Source organism: Anopheles coustani, chromosome 2 (genome assembly GCF_943734705.1).
Source record: "Anopheles coustani chromosome 2, idAnoCousDA_361_x.2, whole genome shotgun sequence".
NCBI lineage: Eukaryota > Metazoa > Arthropoda > Insecta > Diptera > Culicidae > Anopheles > Anopheles coustani.
In genome coordinates this window covers 20794420-20810161 of record NC_071289.1, presented here as the reverse complement: position 1 = coordinate 20810161, position 15742 = coordinate 20794420, and the positions used below count along the sequence as shown (strand labels likewise).

General features: G+C 41.9%; 2 protein-coding genes across 3 annotated transcripts; both read left to right on the top strand.

The window, feature by feature from the left end:
• The first annotated feature begins 11376 nt into the window (after nt 1–11376).
• Nucleotides 11377–13055, top strand: LOC131263198 (derlin-1). Of its 2 annotated transcripts, XM_058265365.1 has the most exons (6): nt 11377–11423; nt 11509–11696; nt 11766–11951; nt 12022–12213; nt 12282–12442; nt 12513–13055. In XM_058265365.1, the coding sequence occupies exons 3-6, from the start codon at nt 11799–11801 to the stop codon at nt 12769–12771; spliced, it is 765 nt and encodes a 254-aa protein (XP_058121348.1). In that variant the 5' UTR covers nt 11377–11423; nt 11509–11696; nt 11766–11798; the 3' UTR covers nt 12772–13055. The 2 variants fall into 2 exon arrangements, with proteins under 2 accessions (XP_058121348.1, XP_058121349.1); XM_058265366.1 differs by lacking the exon at nt 11377–11423 and having other exon boundaries at nt 11478–11696.
• A 139-nt stretch (nt 13056–13194) lies between these two features.
• On the top strand, nt 13195–14467 carry LOC131263590 (protein ABHD11-like). Its single transcript, XM_058265814.1, has 4 exons — nt 13195–13474; nt 13538–13711; nt 13777–14150; nt 14232–14467. The coding sequence occupies exons 1-4, from the start codon at nt 13232–13234 to the stop codon at nt 14365–14367; spliced, it is 927 nt and encodes a 308-aa protein (XP_058121797.1). The 5' UTR covers nt 13195–13231; the 3' UTR covers nt 14368–14467.
• The last annotated feature ends 1275 nt before the right edge of the window (nt 14468–15742 follow it).

Genomic DNA, 15742 nt, shown 5'->3' with positions numbered 1-15742 from the left:
CTTGTTTGGCACCGGAAAATCTTTTCTCTATTTCATTCCTACCCTACATTTCAATGTGTGATTTTCATCACTCCCCTCTAGTGAAGGCTCACCGGAAACCTCACCCCAACAATGACACTACGGAGTAAATTTCGCACAACAAACATTACCCGTACGTCGTCACGGTTTGTTTCCTTGTCTTCGGCTGCGGTTAAACAACGTTAGGGGGGGCGAACTTGCCACACCACACAAAAGGCGTCGACGTCAATGCCAACGAGTATTTCCCACCGCTCAGATCGGCATCTTCTCCCCGAGGAAAATGAGACGCCGTGCTGCGGGAAAGTGGGCAATCCAATCGTACACCCCCACCCACCTTTGAACCAACCATTTTCCGGCCCCTGGGGGAACACACAAACACACACACAGGAAGGCGAAAATTGGTGACAGGAAGCAAAATAATTACCAACCAACCCGACCACCATGGGAAAGTGCGTAGAAATAACAATCAACTCAATTCCCCGAACCGGGAAATATCTCACCAACGCCGCACAACTCCGAGAGTAAATCGTGGAAAATCGGAAGCCAAACGATTACGGAATCAGCACACCGGGAATGCTGGTCGTTTTTGATGTCATTTTCATTCGTAATCTATCCTCCCCCCATTCGAGAGCGGGAAAATTTGAACTCCTAGACGGGAGGAGGAAAAACAATCGGATTAGGAAGCTGTGGCGGAAAATCACCATTTCCGGTGCTGGTAATAGCATCCGTTGGGACCATATGAAAACATCCGTTCAGCTTATTTTTTTAATACTTTTGCATCTGATTTTATTTCCTTATTATTCCGTCTGATCAAGTTAATATTAAATGTTGCCAATATTGTTTCTTAGGATTTTTTCTAATCAAATCATTCTGTTGATTTCGATGAGCACAAATTTTTGAAAGTCAGGATAATATCATAAGTCGTTTTAAAATGTGTTCTAAATACTATTCTGAACTTTAGTTATTCATTACCATTCATGTGTTTATCAGTAAAATGTTATTCTTCCGTTTTCATTATCGTTATGCTCGTTAAATATAAGTAACCAAAATGTTATCTCATTTGAGTTATTCGAAAACGTTGAACCACAGCGAGCGTACACCAGGTTAACAACGGTTTTTATTAGATATGTATTTGGCGTACTTCATATATTGTTAATAAAGTTCTGTTGATTAAGGACCAAATATATTTATTTTTATTATTGCCAGCGGCCAGGATACAGTAAATATTCAACGAATCCACTCAAATTTTGATGAATTTGAACCGTCGGTAGCAACTCGAACATTAATCATCTCCAGCGATATTACATTCCTTTACCGGACCAACACACAGTAACAAACCCTCGCGATGGTTACGGACATCCAAATAACAAACCCTTGAACCCCATCAAAACACCGGAGCGAAGGGCTCGAAAGTCAAACGTTACAATTAACTCATCAGCTTTCCGGCTGCCGTTGCCGTAAGGAAAATAATAAACCAACTCACTCGAAGATACCGGAAACACGTGCCATCGATTCGCCCACCGCGTCGTCGTGGCGGAAACAATTTAAACTGTATTACAAACAAATCAATCGCCAATGATAATAAGCAGCGTGCGGGTAGTAGACTCTCTTCCGGGCGGCGAAGGGTTTTCCGCCCTGATTAGGTGGCGTACCGGCGACGCCTTTCCGGAAGCATCGATCAACCCCAACGAGAAGATACAAATGTACAACACCGGAAAAGGAAAAATATCGCCACCGTGGGTTGGCCGGGGCCGTGTGTGCGAACGTCGCTCCAGTTCAATCTTCCACTTGAGTGGGAAAGCGCAAAGGAAAAACGCAGGGCCCGGGAAACCCGTAGCCTCATTCGAGGGGTGCACGAAACGTGCACACGCCCGACATGTAGGATTATTAACTGCCGGACGGCTTGTAAAATTGGCTTGTAAAACTCAATCGGATGTTCCGACGATGGCTAACCGCCGGCGCACGCTTTGCCGGGCAGGGCTTGGCTTCCGGTGCGACCGAAACGTGCGCCACCGTTTGGTTTGGTTTTAGTTTCCGCCTCCGGGATTGCGGCTCTTTTCTGGGAGTCGTGTTTTCCCTCTTCCGGGGTCTGTTCTGAAGGAGAAGCTAATCGGTTCATACGTCCATACGTCCTGTACGATTTATGTCAAAATTGATGCCGGTCGGTGCTGCTGCTACCGACGGCCGAACAACGGAGGCGGTATTTTTCTTTCTATTGATGGCGATGGGAGCGTAGAAGTGTAGGTGACAATTACCATTAGGATGTATGAGGATGTTTTTCGCGCCTTCCGGTAGGTGTTGACCATGGTTGCCGGAGGACATTTGGACGGATAACGATCCTATTAGATCGAATGTTGGGAAGTGGATTGGTGAGTATGTGAAGAACACAGTTAAACTATATTTTAATGACATTTCTTACCAGTGTAAATAAATAAGTAGGAAAAAAGCCACATCAAGTCGTTTTGATTAACGTAAGAAATCAACCATCAGTATTTAATCACTCTAGAATTAAAACAAAACATTCTTTACTAGTTATAAAGTGAAGGATCCAAACCAACCCAAACAACTCTTCAACTGTTTTCTACGGATGGCGATGAACCCGTGAAAATCCTATCAGAAACTTCTCAACAATCATTCGTCACCAAGAACGATTCTAAAGAGAAATTTTGAGGTTCTAATTTGATCCTTTCCCCGCCCTCGCTATCAAGTTGTCAACCAAACCGAAAGGATTAGAAGCACGGGTTCCCACTTTCTGTCTAGTCTATCGCGCATCGTGTCCTGTTTTTGGCAACAAAGCCCAACCATTGGAGGTGGTGGAGAAGGAGACGGGTTGACCTGTGTGAGCATTTCAGCCTCTTCCCACAAGGACTTCGGAAACGCGAGGGAAGGGCATCTTTAAGTTCAATCCTATTAACAAAAGAACATTGGTGAGAAAGTGTGTCGCGGGAGGGAAAGGACCGGGTGGGTTTAAATCGGTCCCACAATTCATACATCCTTCCACCTAGTTGGAAGGTGGGGAGGTTTTTAATCCCTTTCCGGTCGCGTGATCTGGCTGCCAAAGTGTTGTCGTCATCGTCGCCACGGCTGTCAGTGGCACACAACCCTCCGTCACACTCGTGACGTAAAACTTCCCGCCGTCCTCCGGGGAAGAAAAACCGGGTATTGGAAAATGGTTGATTTTTTTAAACTGCTCGTACAAAACCTCCCCCGTTGCTGACCAGGTTGAGGCGAACTTCCACATATCACCATTTATAGGACACATTTAAATGGACGTGATGATTTAAAAACCCTGTGGGAGGTTTGGTGGTGTGAAAAATCACCCCGACTGTGTGTGAAAAGTGATTAAAGTAATGGGCCTTTCCGAGCACCGGACGGTTGACCATAATCACCTTCAAAATGGCTCAATCAAAGCTGACCTGGCCGAACCGAACGCTGGGGCCGTGGTATGGTGTATGAAAGGATGTTCATTGGAATGGGTCAGTCAGCTATCATCAAAGTAAGCTATTTAATGTTGCCGAGGTGATCATGGAAAGCGAGTACACCCCATGGAAACGGTCATTCGGTAATGTGTCCCTCCCTGGATATTCTGCTTATAAAATCTGATACTGGGACTTTTTTGAAGCGAAATCACATTGGGTTCGGTTACTTCGAACTACATTAAACTGATAAGCAAAACAAGCAGAGAATAATGAATGGGTTGATGTTATTTTACACCATCGCCGTAAAAACGGAAACCCAAGGGTGGAATTGGGTAACACCTTTCTGGTATGTTTCTTGTTAACGAAGGGGATCTTTTTTCCAGCTGCCTTTGTTGTGATTGCATGAAGTTTTACAATAGTTAATGGCACCATGCACTGTCGAGATAATTATCGTAAGCCAAATTCCACCTGTGTAAAAACCTATATTTAAATCAGGGTTTTCATAAGTTTTTGATTGTGTGATTTATACCTAACTAGCTGATTAACCCGATTTCATCCGGTTAGAAAGAAATTCCAAACGAAATTTTCATTCAGTATCTTGAGTTTTGAGGGGGTCAGGGTAGGAGGGCATTAGAAAGAACAAAAATTAGCTACACACCAGCCAAGTTTGGCACAGATACACTTAGTAGATTTTGCGTTGCATACATGTGATAAGAATTAACACTTTTCGTTTTGAGCTATGCTATTGATTTGCTGAAGATGAGGAGGGCAGAGGGAATCTGGGGTAATATTGAACATTAACAGTAAGGCCATTCGATTTAGAGACCACAAATACCTCGAAATTGATACCCATATTGTATTTTTACCATTTTTGAGGTATGGGGTAGTGTGAGAAGCCCCCTTCCCCTTTCCCTAGATGGATGAAATTTTAACCCATGCTATGTCCCTACGTAAGCAGCATGTGTATTAATTTTTGTGAAAATTCGATCAATAATGGTTGAGCTATAATTGTTTTTCATTAATTTTAGAGGGTAGGTGTTCGGGAGGGGTAGGGAGGTATGCGGATATCAACAAACGAAGTTCAGATTATTCAATCCTGGAAAATTAGCTACCTTCCTGCCAAGTTTGGTGTAAATCGGCCCGGTAGATTTTGCGTGATGCGATCACATACATATATATATAGGGTAAGTGCACCCATAGTGGAGCTAGTACCAATAGTGGTTGTAGTGGAATAAAATCCTAGCTCTACGCCGATATATATACAATGGAGTTATTTGTTCTTCTATGAAATGTTCTTTGATCTTCTGCGGAGTGTTAAAAAGATGAACCATCTCATTCCGTAATATAGAAGCTCCAAAATTCATGTTTTCAAAACAGGTTGTCCCAACATGCTGCATTCCTTAAGAATCTATAACAAATATCATGATATCCTTAAGACTATAAATCACTGCAAAATCATTAAAACTATATGATTTCGCTACTGACATACCCCAATATAATTGATTTATACGAACTTAGTGCAATTTAGCATAATTTTATTATATTTTCATAGTTTTTACTATAGTGCCACTATAGGCACAAAAACCCAAGTTGTTCCTATAGTAGCCATAGATTTTTTCACAAGTATATTTTAGTTTTATTCCGGTTTTGGCCAATATAATCAGGTAAATTTAGTGATTTTATTCTGTTTCTACAAAATAAACAAAGCGGAACTGGAGTGAAGGCTCAGCAGAAGAAGCAGAGGAAAGAAAACATAAAGCGGGCGAAGGATACGCTATAAAGCATATACTTTAGTTTTAGCTGTAATATTCAAAGGATTTTTTGAACTAAAATTGGACATATTTCGGTAAAACAATACAGTCTTTTCAATGACAACGCATTGGTCAAGAAGTATTTTACCGTTCTGTTTGAAATATGCTTCAAAAATAAGTAATAGTCAAAATATATTCAAGTTTTTCGTACTACCACCACTATAGGAACACGATACCACAACTATAGGAACCATACCACCATAATAGGAGCAACCGGCTAGGAAGAAAAATACGCTTTTTTTCGTGTATTTTGTATGGTTTCCGGTGAAAATAGATGTTTTTCAGAAGAAAAGTCATGTTTCGATAATAATCGATTCAAATATGTAGAATATTGTGTTCTTAACACTCATAAATTACACCTAATTGGTATTTACATTACTAAGTGCACCACTATTGGTACAGTTACCCTATATACAGACAACGGTGACTTTTATATATTAGATCATATTACAAGTTTTTTATAGCATCATAGAGTATATTACGGAGTTATGTAATTTGATTTACTTCTGGATGCACAGTTATCAAACAATTGTACGCTCTTATTTATATTGTGTCTTCAACAGAAATCATGATATTTTAAATATTTCCTCATTTATCGTTTCTAAAAAAACTCCAAAAACATCTCATTTGAAGTACAATTAGCTTCGTTTGTTAGAGTCCTTTAGTTGAAATACCCCGCTGCAAATGAGCATTGGTTTTCAATTGTTCCTTCAAGCATATGCCCTGAATCCATCGTATCTATATGCGCGTCTGACGTTCCTATACGATCGCCGATTTTCCCGGCACGATACCATCGTTTAGATGTTTTATTTCGCAGGGTACATTTTTTAACTTTGACAAAGGAAAAATCCGTTACCATGAGACTTTTAGAACACGCGAGACCTCCTGTGGTCATGAACATTCTCTCGAGGCTACTCGCGTGTGCGCGATTTTCCACTTTCCCTTCCGCTGCGGGTCTTTGTCCTGCAAAAGTGTCACACCAGCACTCTGGCCGAACAACAATTCTTTCCACCAAAATGCACAACGACCATTTTTTTTTCATGTTGTTCAGCCCTCTCCGGGCAGCAAACGGCGCGAAATGTTTTGTAGTTCCTCGTTGGTGGTACCGATTGGAAAATAGGACCCCCACAAGGCGGGCCCGAGAGTGTGGCGGTGAGCTTGACTGGCATCCCACCGGGAGCTCCTGCGATGGCCATTTGTGCCACCGAGGTTCCCATTTTCCGGCAAAGAACTCGATGCGACCCTAAACGACGCAACGTTCCGATATGAGGCTCACCGGAACCGCATCTTGTCGAATCCGGCCCACATATGGCGCCCTTCCCGGGCGTTGGCAGCTGCCGCCGGCAAATGTTTGTTCGTGTACAAAATTTTCCGTTCGCGCTCTTTTCCACTGTAAGATCCCGTTGGATTTCGGTTGTCTCTTTCGCTCACTAACGCCCGCTCGCCCAGAAAGTCCGTTGAAGGACCGCGCGGTGTAACTTGGTAAGCCCTCGAGCATATTTTTTGTCGTTGAGCGTCCTGTTTGCCTTTTTCCGGTTCTTTAGCGATCTCTAATTGTCGATAAAATAATTATAATGTGTAGAAAGTGTACACACGCAAGCAGACGTGAATACTTGCGAAGGGAGATGGAATTCTGTATGATGAGGAAACAGTATTCTGGCAGCACAATAATGGTGCAAACAAGTAACTTAGGAGGGCGGAACAAATACGGGATGATTGGGAAAGGTCAGGAAGCTGCCAAATTGGGAGGTGACGAGCGGCTCAAAACAAGAAGGAAGGTTGGAAGAGATTTTTCGAAATGTTTATTTTTGTTTAATCGGATCTCAAAAATGGCTTTCCACAAAATCACGAACGAGAACAAAACCAAGCTTAATATTTTCATAAACTAAAACAGGCTAACATAGGACTTATTTAAACAAATGGAGTCATCAGCATATTGGTTCCCTTCCCGGAATAAGATATTATACTACGCAGTTATAACTACAATATTCCAGACCCATTACGGGGCATCTTTTATGCAACACACACTCACCTATCATGATTGCTCAATTGCTGCACGCCGGGCAAGCAACGGGTAAAAAGCCAACGCTCCGTTTGCCATTTGCTGCAAACATCGCTTCGCCAGAAAGGCCGCAAAATGGCGGCCATTTTACCATCATTACATTGCTTAAACTATACGGCTCACAGCACACAGTACGAAAGTAAGTATATGGAAGAGGAAAAAAAAGGCAACAGTGTACACCACCATCGCAGCTGACTGACCCTAGTTCCACCTCTCGTTGTCCCTTCTCATCCTGGCATTCCTCCCTTTGCCGGGCCTCTCGACCAACGGCAGACAAACGGTGCAGGCAACGTGAGGTTCTTTTTAGCTGTTTTTGCCTTTCGCATTCTCGCGGAACTCCAATGGCGGAACAATGGGCAACTGTTACGCAGAGAGAGTCCCGACCATTCGGCCCAACGCAATAATAAGCGCAATAAGCTAAAATTGCAGAAGCAGCAATGCACACGAGGGAATGCAGCTGAAACCCGATTGATGCGCCGGCTTTGTGGCGCATCCAACATCCATTCACCCTCTTCGTTACCGGCTTTCTGTATTGGTTCGGGGTAGAATTTGTGAGAAAAAAATGTGTATTTTACATACAGCATACCATATGGTGGGGCACAAAAATCGTTCGAGCATATCAGATTTATTTGATGATTGATTGTTTAATACACACACTAGTTTGGGTATGTTAAAGATAGTCCGAAACTGTGAGTCCGGAGTCGCTTTAACAGTATCTTTTGTGAAAAAAAAAGTGAAAAAATGGACAAAATACTATAAAATGTATTACAATCTAATGCGACTGTCAAAAAGGTTTCCGTCGTTTAATGTTTGCCTGTTTTCAATCGTTAATCGTTAATTTTGGTTCTATGCATCATATCGGTTTAAGCTGAAAAATTGTTTCTAAAATCGCTATTCCCTATTTTATATCAACATTTGAAAATTCAAACTAGACAATTAACTTCGTTGATACTTACCATCGATTCGACACCGCTTGAATCCATGTCCATTCCTAAAGGTCCCAATTCACCGTCGGCATTAGTTTTTCTCTGCGCATTGACGTGAATGTGTGTGAATAAAGACTCGACGTTCATAAATCAAACCATGACGAGCTCCATCGCTTCAAAGTTGAAAAACTCATTGTTGTCTCATCAATAATTCACTACTTTCTGCTCGATTGGTGACGCACAGGATATCGATTATTACTTCTGGCGTGAAGGTACACCCTCGACGGTTTCTTTGTGAAAACCGATTGAATTGTAAATGCATCTCACTGTTATGCTAATGCTTGTACCGTTTCTATTTTAGAAAACTGTTTCGGACAATTTGATTCAACACTAAAGCATTCCATAATTTCTATTAACTTTTATTAAACACATTTCTGTACATCAATTCCTGCAGGACTCTGCTAGTTTTCATACTGTTGCACTGATCAAAATCACAATTACACGTTTCGCTTACTTCGATCCACTGAACGGTGCGTTTTCTTCCTTAATTTGCACCACACTGCACATCCTTCGATCGGTGCATGTTTTCTGTTCCTGAAACACACCGCCAACGCACACACTTTACCACAGAGCTGAAAGGCCAACAGGCAGCAGACGTACGAAACAAAAAACCACGTCCTCGACCGTCAAAAGCTAGCGCGCGAAAAAAGACGCGCATTCGTTGTGTGGCGTTTCTGCTCCGCGGATAGACGACTCGGCTCGTCGGACGTTACGGGGGGCGGTATGGCAACGGTATGGGGAAAGGGGACGGCCAATATCCCGGACCGATCGTCACAAGTACACACCGAGAGGGAGAGGGCTATTCGAACAACCTTAACCTCACATCTACCAAAAAGGACGCAAAAGGTTACGCTGCCACTGATCATCGATGGTGAAGCTGCGAGCTCATTTGAGCGTCCACCATCATGATTGAGGGACCGCGTGCGCAACTGTTTGCTGTTTTCGCTGGAAATCCACTTCTGGTCCCGGGGAAGAGTGCGAAGAGCAGCGACACCGATGGCGCAACGCAACGGGAGACAAGAAGGCGCACCAGGGGCCAGGGTCGAGGGACCTAGACGCACAGAGTTTGGTAGAAAAAGGAAAGGATCGAGGTTGACATAGAAAATACATACCACAATGATGGAGAGAAAGCAAGAGAGAGTGAGACAGGGTCCTTAAAAAGAGACAGACAGAATGTGAAAGTGAGATAGCCGATGGTAAGTTACTGTGTATTTATTAACACACTCCGTTGAATTGCACAGTCGGGACGATTGCAGCAGGAGGGAATGTAAAGGGTCGCTGTGTGGCATCGATCCACCACCAAATTTCCACCCCAATGTATGGGGGGACGTAGAGGGACGTTAATGAGCCGAACCAACCAACGCCGAACCAACGTTGTCCCGGAAATTCATTTGTGGAAGATCCAGTAATGTCTGGTGTACCGAGACGTTGTAGGTAAATAAAAGACCGACGTCGTCTTACATCTATTATATCAGGCAAAAAATAAATGGAAAATTTAAAAAACATCGTCTATCACGCTTTTGTGTGTGTGCGTCCTCCCATGGAATATCGATCGGATGGAGGCGGATGGTGATTTGTTTGCTCTAAATTTGTCGTTCGTAAAAGGCAAATGTATCAAATTATTGTTTTTCATCAATGTCGTATGGTAAAGTTTCAGGGTCATTTCGAAGCTGCTTATTATTTGATTACATTAACTAATGAAGTAAATGATAACACCAATTTATATTACTTCTTAGTGAATTTTTATTATGTCAAAGTCTTCTGCATACATATTTCATAAAACTTGTCTACATAAACGGTTTGTCGTAAGTCTTTCATTGCAAACATTGTCGCAAAATTTATACAATTTGCATTTTTGCAAAGTTACAGATAACCCAGAATCATCGAAGGTGTAAAACATACTGGTATGCACTGACAAAAAGCGCATACATTTTTATTTACCATCGGGGCAAAAACTTTAGCGAAATTTTGTCTAGCCATATGATTTTTGCTACTACCTTACATAAACACATATCATCGATCCGCCATTTACAAAATACAAAGAAAAACATCGCACTACAACAGGCCACGCCCCTAATATCATGGCGACTACGCTTTTCCCAAACATCGCAAAGTTTAAAACATCGCGAAACTTTTATTAGCTTTTTGAGCTTCCTTCGGCTGGAAGTAGTGATGGAGAAACTGAATCCCTACATGGATTCGAATCTTTCGATTCAAATCCATTCTGAGATTCGGATCTTCGAATCCGAATCCCAATCCGTCATATCATACATGCTCATCTAATGCCGATTTTATGTATAGTTGACATTTTCTTCTAATTGTATTCAAACAACACGAACAATCTAGTCCTTTTGGGAATATGCAGACTAAGCCAGCGCTCTGTGAACCGTCCAACAAACCAGACAAACACGACACTGTTCGAAGGGTGCTCTGCGAATTGTCGTGAAGAACTGTCAGCAAGGTAGCAGAATACACAAGGTATAACAGTTTCACAGTGGGATACAGCCCTGCACGACAAAATCAAACTGTTTTGTTCTGTGTCGTGTTTGTCCGACATGTTCGATGCAGGTTGACAGAGCACCTCCATATAATTGCATGAGTTTGATCGTTTTTTTGTCGTGTTTGTTGTGTTAGTCTTGTTCGATAGCTGACAGAGCGCTGCCTAACTGATTTACCCGAGTTTATTCCAAGAAGAGTAGCATTTATTATGTTTCAAAAACAATTACGACAGCGTTATCATTCAAATTGAATCCATCGTGGGTCACTGAAACAGTGAAGCAAGTCTTTTTGATATTTTTCCGCACATTCCCGGCGGGGACTTTATCGCGGAACGAACATGTTTGAGGTTCTGATAACATTCTTCGCGCCCCAGAGCGCCTCAGACATGGCTGATATAATGTTTTTAAAGCTAGATTGCAGCGACAGGTAAGTAAACTGGTGCTTTGCATCCATTACAATATATCTAACGTATTTGAGATATTTTTATTTAATTTTTATTTATTTCACTTTAAAATATCAACCAAGGTTCCTGTACATTTGTCCCATTCAAATATTTATTTCAATTTGAGAAAGACTGCAAACGTCAGTCTGACGTGTCATCGTAAACAATACTGTCGCGGCGAAAGAGGTTTGTTAATTGCTGGATATTTAAAATAATAATCGCTTTTTAGTATGTTGCTTAACATGTAGAAATACCTTTTTCTTGTAGAAAGCTGAATCCCTTTGCTGGAACAAGTTAGCTTCACCAATTTCTGGATAAATTGTTCTATCCTCAGGACCACGTCAGTGATAGCTTCTTTTGACACTGCGAAGATCAAAACAAAAGCAACACGGAGAAAAACGGAGTAGTCATTTCGATTCGTTATTTCTGATGAAACTATTGTAATTTGTGAGAGAAAACGTAAGTGCGCCTTTCCAAACTGTGTTTCTTAATTGAAAAGCTAACACTCTTCTCAAACTGACATTTCAGTGTGATCATACCGTCCTAGCAAAAGATTCCATCATGAGTGATATCCAAACATGGTACAAACAAGTACCACCTTTTACCAGAATTTGGCTTTCTGCGACTGTCGGCATTTCCTTGCTGGCCAAGATCGGTATCCTGCCTGTGGGATATCTCATCCTTCAACAATATCCCCTGTTCTACCAGTTTCAGGTAAGATTCGTTTACTCCGCTGTATCTTTCTAACAGTATTAGTAACATTTTATTTTCATTATCTTTCTAGTTATGGAGGCCGATGACTGCAGTACTATTTTATCCTTTGAATCCAGGAACAGGATTCCATTTTATGATGAACTGCTATTTCCTGTACACTTACTCATTGAGATTAGAGTCGGATCATTACAAGCAGAAGCCCGGTGATTATTTCTATATGCTCTTCTTCAACTGGTTCCTGTGTGTCATCATTGGGCTTGTGGTAGGTTTTGGTGATAGTAGTACCATCGATTTCCACTACTCATTATGATTTTTTTTTGTATACTCCAGATTGATCTCCCAATCTTGATGGACCCCATGGTTCTATCGGTACTGTATGTGTGGTGTAAACTAAACAAGGACGTTATCGTCAATTTCTGGTTTGGCACACGCTTCAAGGCAATGTACCTACCCTGGGTGCTGCTGGGAATGAATATGATTCTTTCTTCGGGGTATGTAGCTGGATCATATTGTTTCATTTTGAACACTCGAACCTAATAAGTTATTTCTCTGCTCTTACAGAAGCATATTTTCTCTTCTGGGCATCTTCGTCGGACACGCGTACTATTTCCTCAAGTTTATCTACCCCGGAGAGCTCGGTGGACCAAATCTCATCGAAACTCCATTCTTCATCAAACGCTACTTTCCGGATGTGCAAGGTGGTACCCATGGATTTGGCGTTCCTCCCATGGGACAGCGCCCAGTGCAGCAACCAGCACAAGGACAAATGCCCGGCTTCCGTCATGCATGGGGCCGCGGTCAGACATTGGGACGTGAATAATCAGAGGGGGCATTTAGTTTATTGTAAATAAGGCTACTAGACATCCATAAATGGTTGGATAAATTTAAACTCATGTTTGATGTTGCCTCATACAAAGAACAAGAAGGTTGTCGTCAGTGATAACATCTTCACACAATGCTGGTATTGTCGTTCCCACTGTCGGTCTACAATGTTTCCTCGTCATCTTTGTTTGCTGTTATGTGTGTATTGAAGGAATTCAAATGTAAACAACGAAAGTCGATAGGTTTTCAAATAAAATAAATATTTAACATCTTGGGTAAACGTGTTCACCTTTTGAAAAGCACAATTGATTATTTTATAATTTCAAACCTCAAATTCATAGTGCATTTTGTTGCACTAGAAGGATGCAGTTAACGTCAGCTGTCATGATAGAATCAAAACAAACCTGGAAGGAAGCAAGTGGCGGAAGATCTACTAAGTGAATAGTTTAGCTGAAACAATGTTTTCTAGTGTAATAAGACCCACGAGTAGAAGAATAAGTTATTCTCTACGCAATTTCCACATCAGCAATGTGCGGCAAACAAGACTTGTACCTGTACAGCTCGCTTTTACTCGATATGAAAACAACAGCACCACTGACGATGCCCCACCGGTACTTGTGTTACATGGTTTATTTGGATCGAAATCTAACTGGAACAGTTTAGCAAAAGCTTTCCACAAAAACACCAAACCCATTCGTAAGGTAACTGAGTGTATAAGAATGTATGATCATTTGTAAGTGAATTGCATTTTTAATTTGCTTCAGATTTACGCCATCGACGCCCGTAACCATGGTGATAGTCCGCACACCGGAGAACATTCTTACGAACACATGGTTGAGGATCTCGTAGCAGTTTACAAGACACTGGGAATTCAGCAAGCCTCTATAGTTGGACATAGCATGGGCGGTCGGGCAATGATGCTGTTGGCCTTGAAATATGTACGAAAATCGAATTTGTTTGAAAATCAAACCCTCAGTACTGAGACATAGCATTTTCGTTTTAGCCTCATTTGGTGGAAAAGGCAATCATCGTCGATATCTCGCCCTCTCCGGGACTAGGGACTAGCAATACCAATATACCGCTTTTCCTACAATCTATGAAAATGATTCAAATAACGCCGGATAAAACCATCCACCAAGCGCGCAAGATAGCAGACGACCAGTTGAGCCGTATTATTGCTGAAAAACCCCTTCGCGATTTCCTAATTACCAATCTCGTGAAAAACGACGAGGACAGTGGAAGATTTCAATGGCGAATCAATCTGGAATCTTTGGAAAGGAATTTCCATACCGGAGTAGCGCAGTTTCCCACACTCTCAGGTGTGAAGTTCGACGGACCGACGCTCTTTATCGCTGGAGGACGATCAGATTATGTGAAGTAAGGATAACGATCATATTTCTCCGTGTAAAGTAAATTTTAACTGTTGATTGATTCCTACTCTTCTTATCTGTTCTCTAGGCCTAAGGATGTACCATTGATAAAGACACTATTTCCAAACTCCGATATTAAGTACGTAAAGGACGCCGGACATTGGGTACACAGTGAAAAATCAGCAGAGTTTTCCAAATTAGTTTTGGATTTCCTGAATGGATAGCATGCGTACATCTCAGGTTCAACAGCAGCTGTGCCGACTTACGAATTTACATAGTATCCTTTGAAGGGTAATAAATGTTGTTATTGGTTTTTGACGATTATGCCTCAGCTTTACGTAAGAAAACTAATTAATGAGAAACCACCAACAATATTCTAACGGCAGCTTCATTCCAACGTTACCAAGGAGATGGTATTTCAGGTCGCTTTAGGATTGCTGTATTCGATTAGATTACGAACTAAGTTTTGCGATCGATGACTGAAACTGGTCACTATTTAAAAATCACAGCAATGAAGATTATAGTTTGATCACCAAACCCATATCTGAATACTAATTATAAGGCGATGAAGCTTTTATTTTTCAAAATCTTGCAGAACATTACATCACTGACATCACCTACTTTACATCTTTTTTGCCAATCTTTACCACGACTCATCCACTGAATGTTAAGCATTTAACCAACTAAAGCTGAGATATTCTACAGATGTGCATTAGTTAAGGTGTTTCAGAAAGATGTACTCCTAAACATTTCAATAATGAAAGTAAACGGTATGTGAAATGTAAAATGTGCAGTGGTAACGTGGAGCACTTGGAGTACCCACTGTAAACGAGTGTACAGATCCCAGGTCCTCCATCAACCGGAGTTTTAAAAAGAGTGATGACGCTCGTGTCTACACCAGGTGTGTGTGGTTGTGTGTGTTTTGAGCGTGTGTCTGTAGTTCGCCATTTTCCAAATTTCGAACTGAGAGAAGAATCACAAAAGAGTCTCGTTCGGAAAACGGGACACGGACGTCGAACTTTCCGCAAAAAACAGTGAAAAACGCTCGTGATCGTGGGAAATTTGTGATTCACGATGAAGCACAGCATCCATACTGGACCGAAGTGATGTTATGTTTCGTTCGCCGTAGCTTATTTGCGTGTATTTTCGCGTGTGCAGGAGCAGTATCATCATCATCGTCAGCCTCATAATCATCACTTTCATCATCGCCATCAGCAGCAGCAGCAGAGTCAGTGGCAGAAACAACGGTATCTAGTTATCGGTCAAAGCAAGCAACGCTTTGCGGGTCATCTCGCGTCTGGAAATACAGATTCTGGTGTAGATTTTCATCACACGCAGGTTGTGCCGTTCGCAACAAAGTAGCGAAGCGGGATGCTTTCCTGCCTCCGTAGCCAACGAGACGATTCTCATTTCCATGCGATTGACAGTTACCTCTGTGGAGTGTGGTAGACGACGCGCGTACCTCGAAGCGTCTACCTTTCGGAGCAAAAAAATGAATTAAAAACCCTTGCGGCTTATGAAACAGTAATATTTTCGAGATGCCAGATCGTAATCCGAATGGGGGAAAGTGAATGCCGGGGCGTTTAGTGTGCTTCCAAC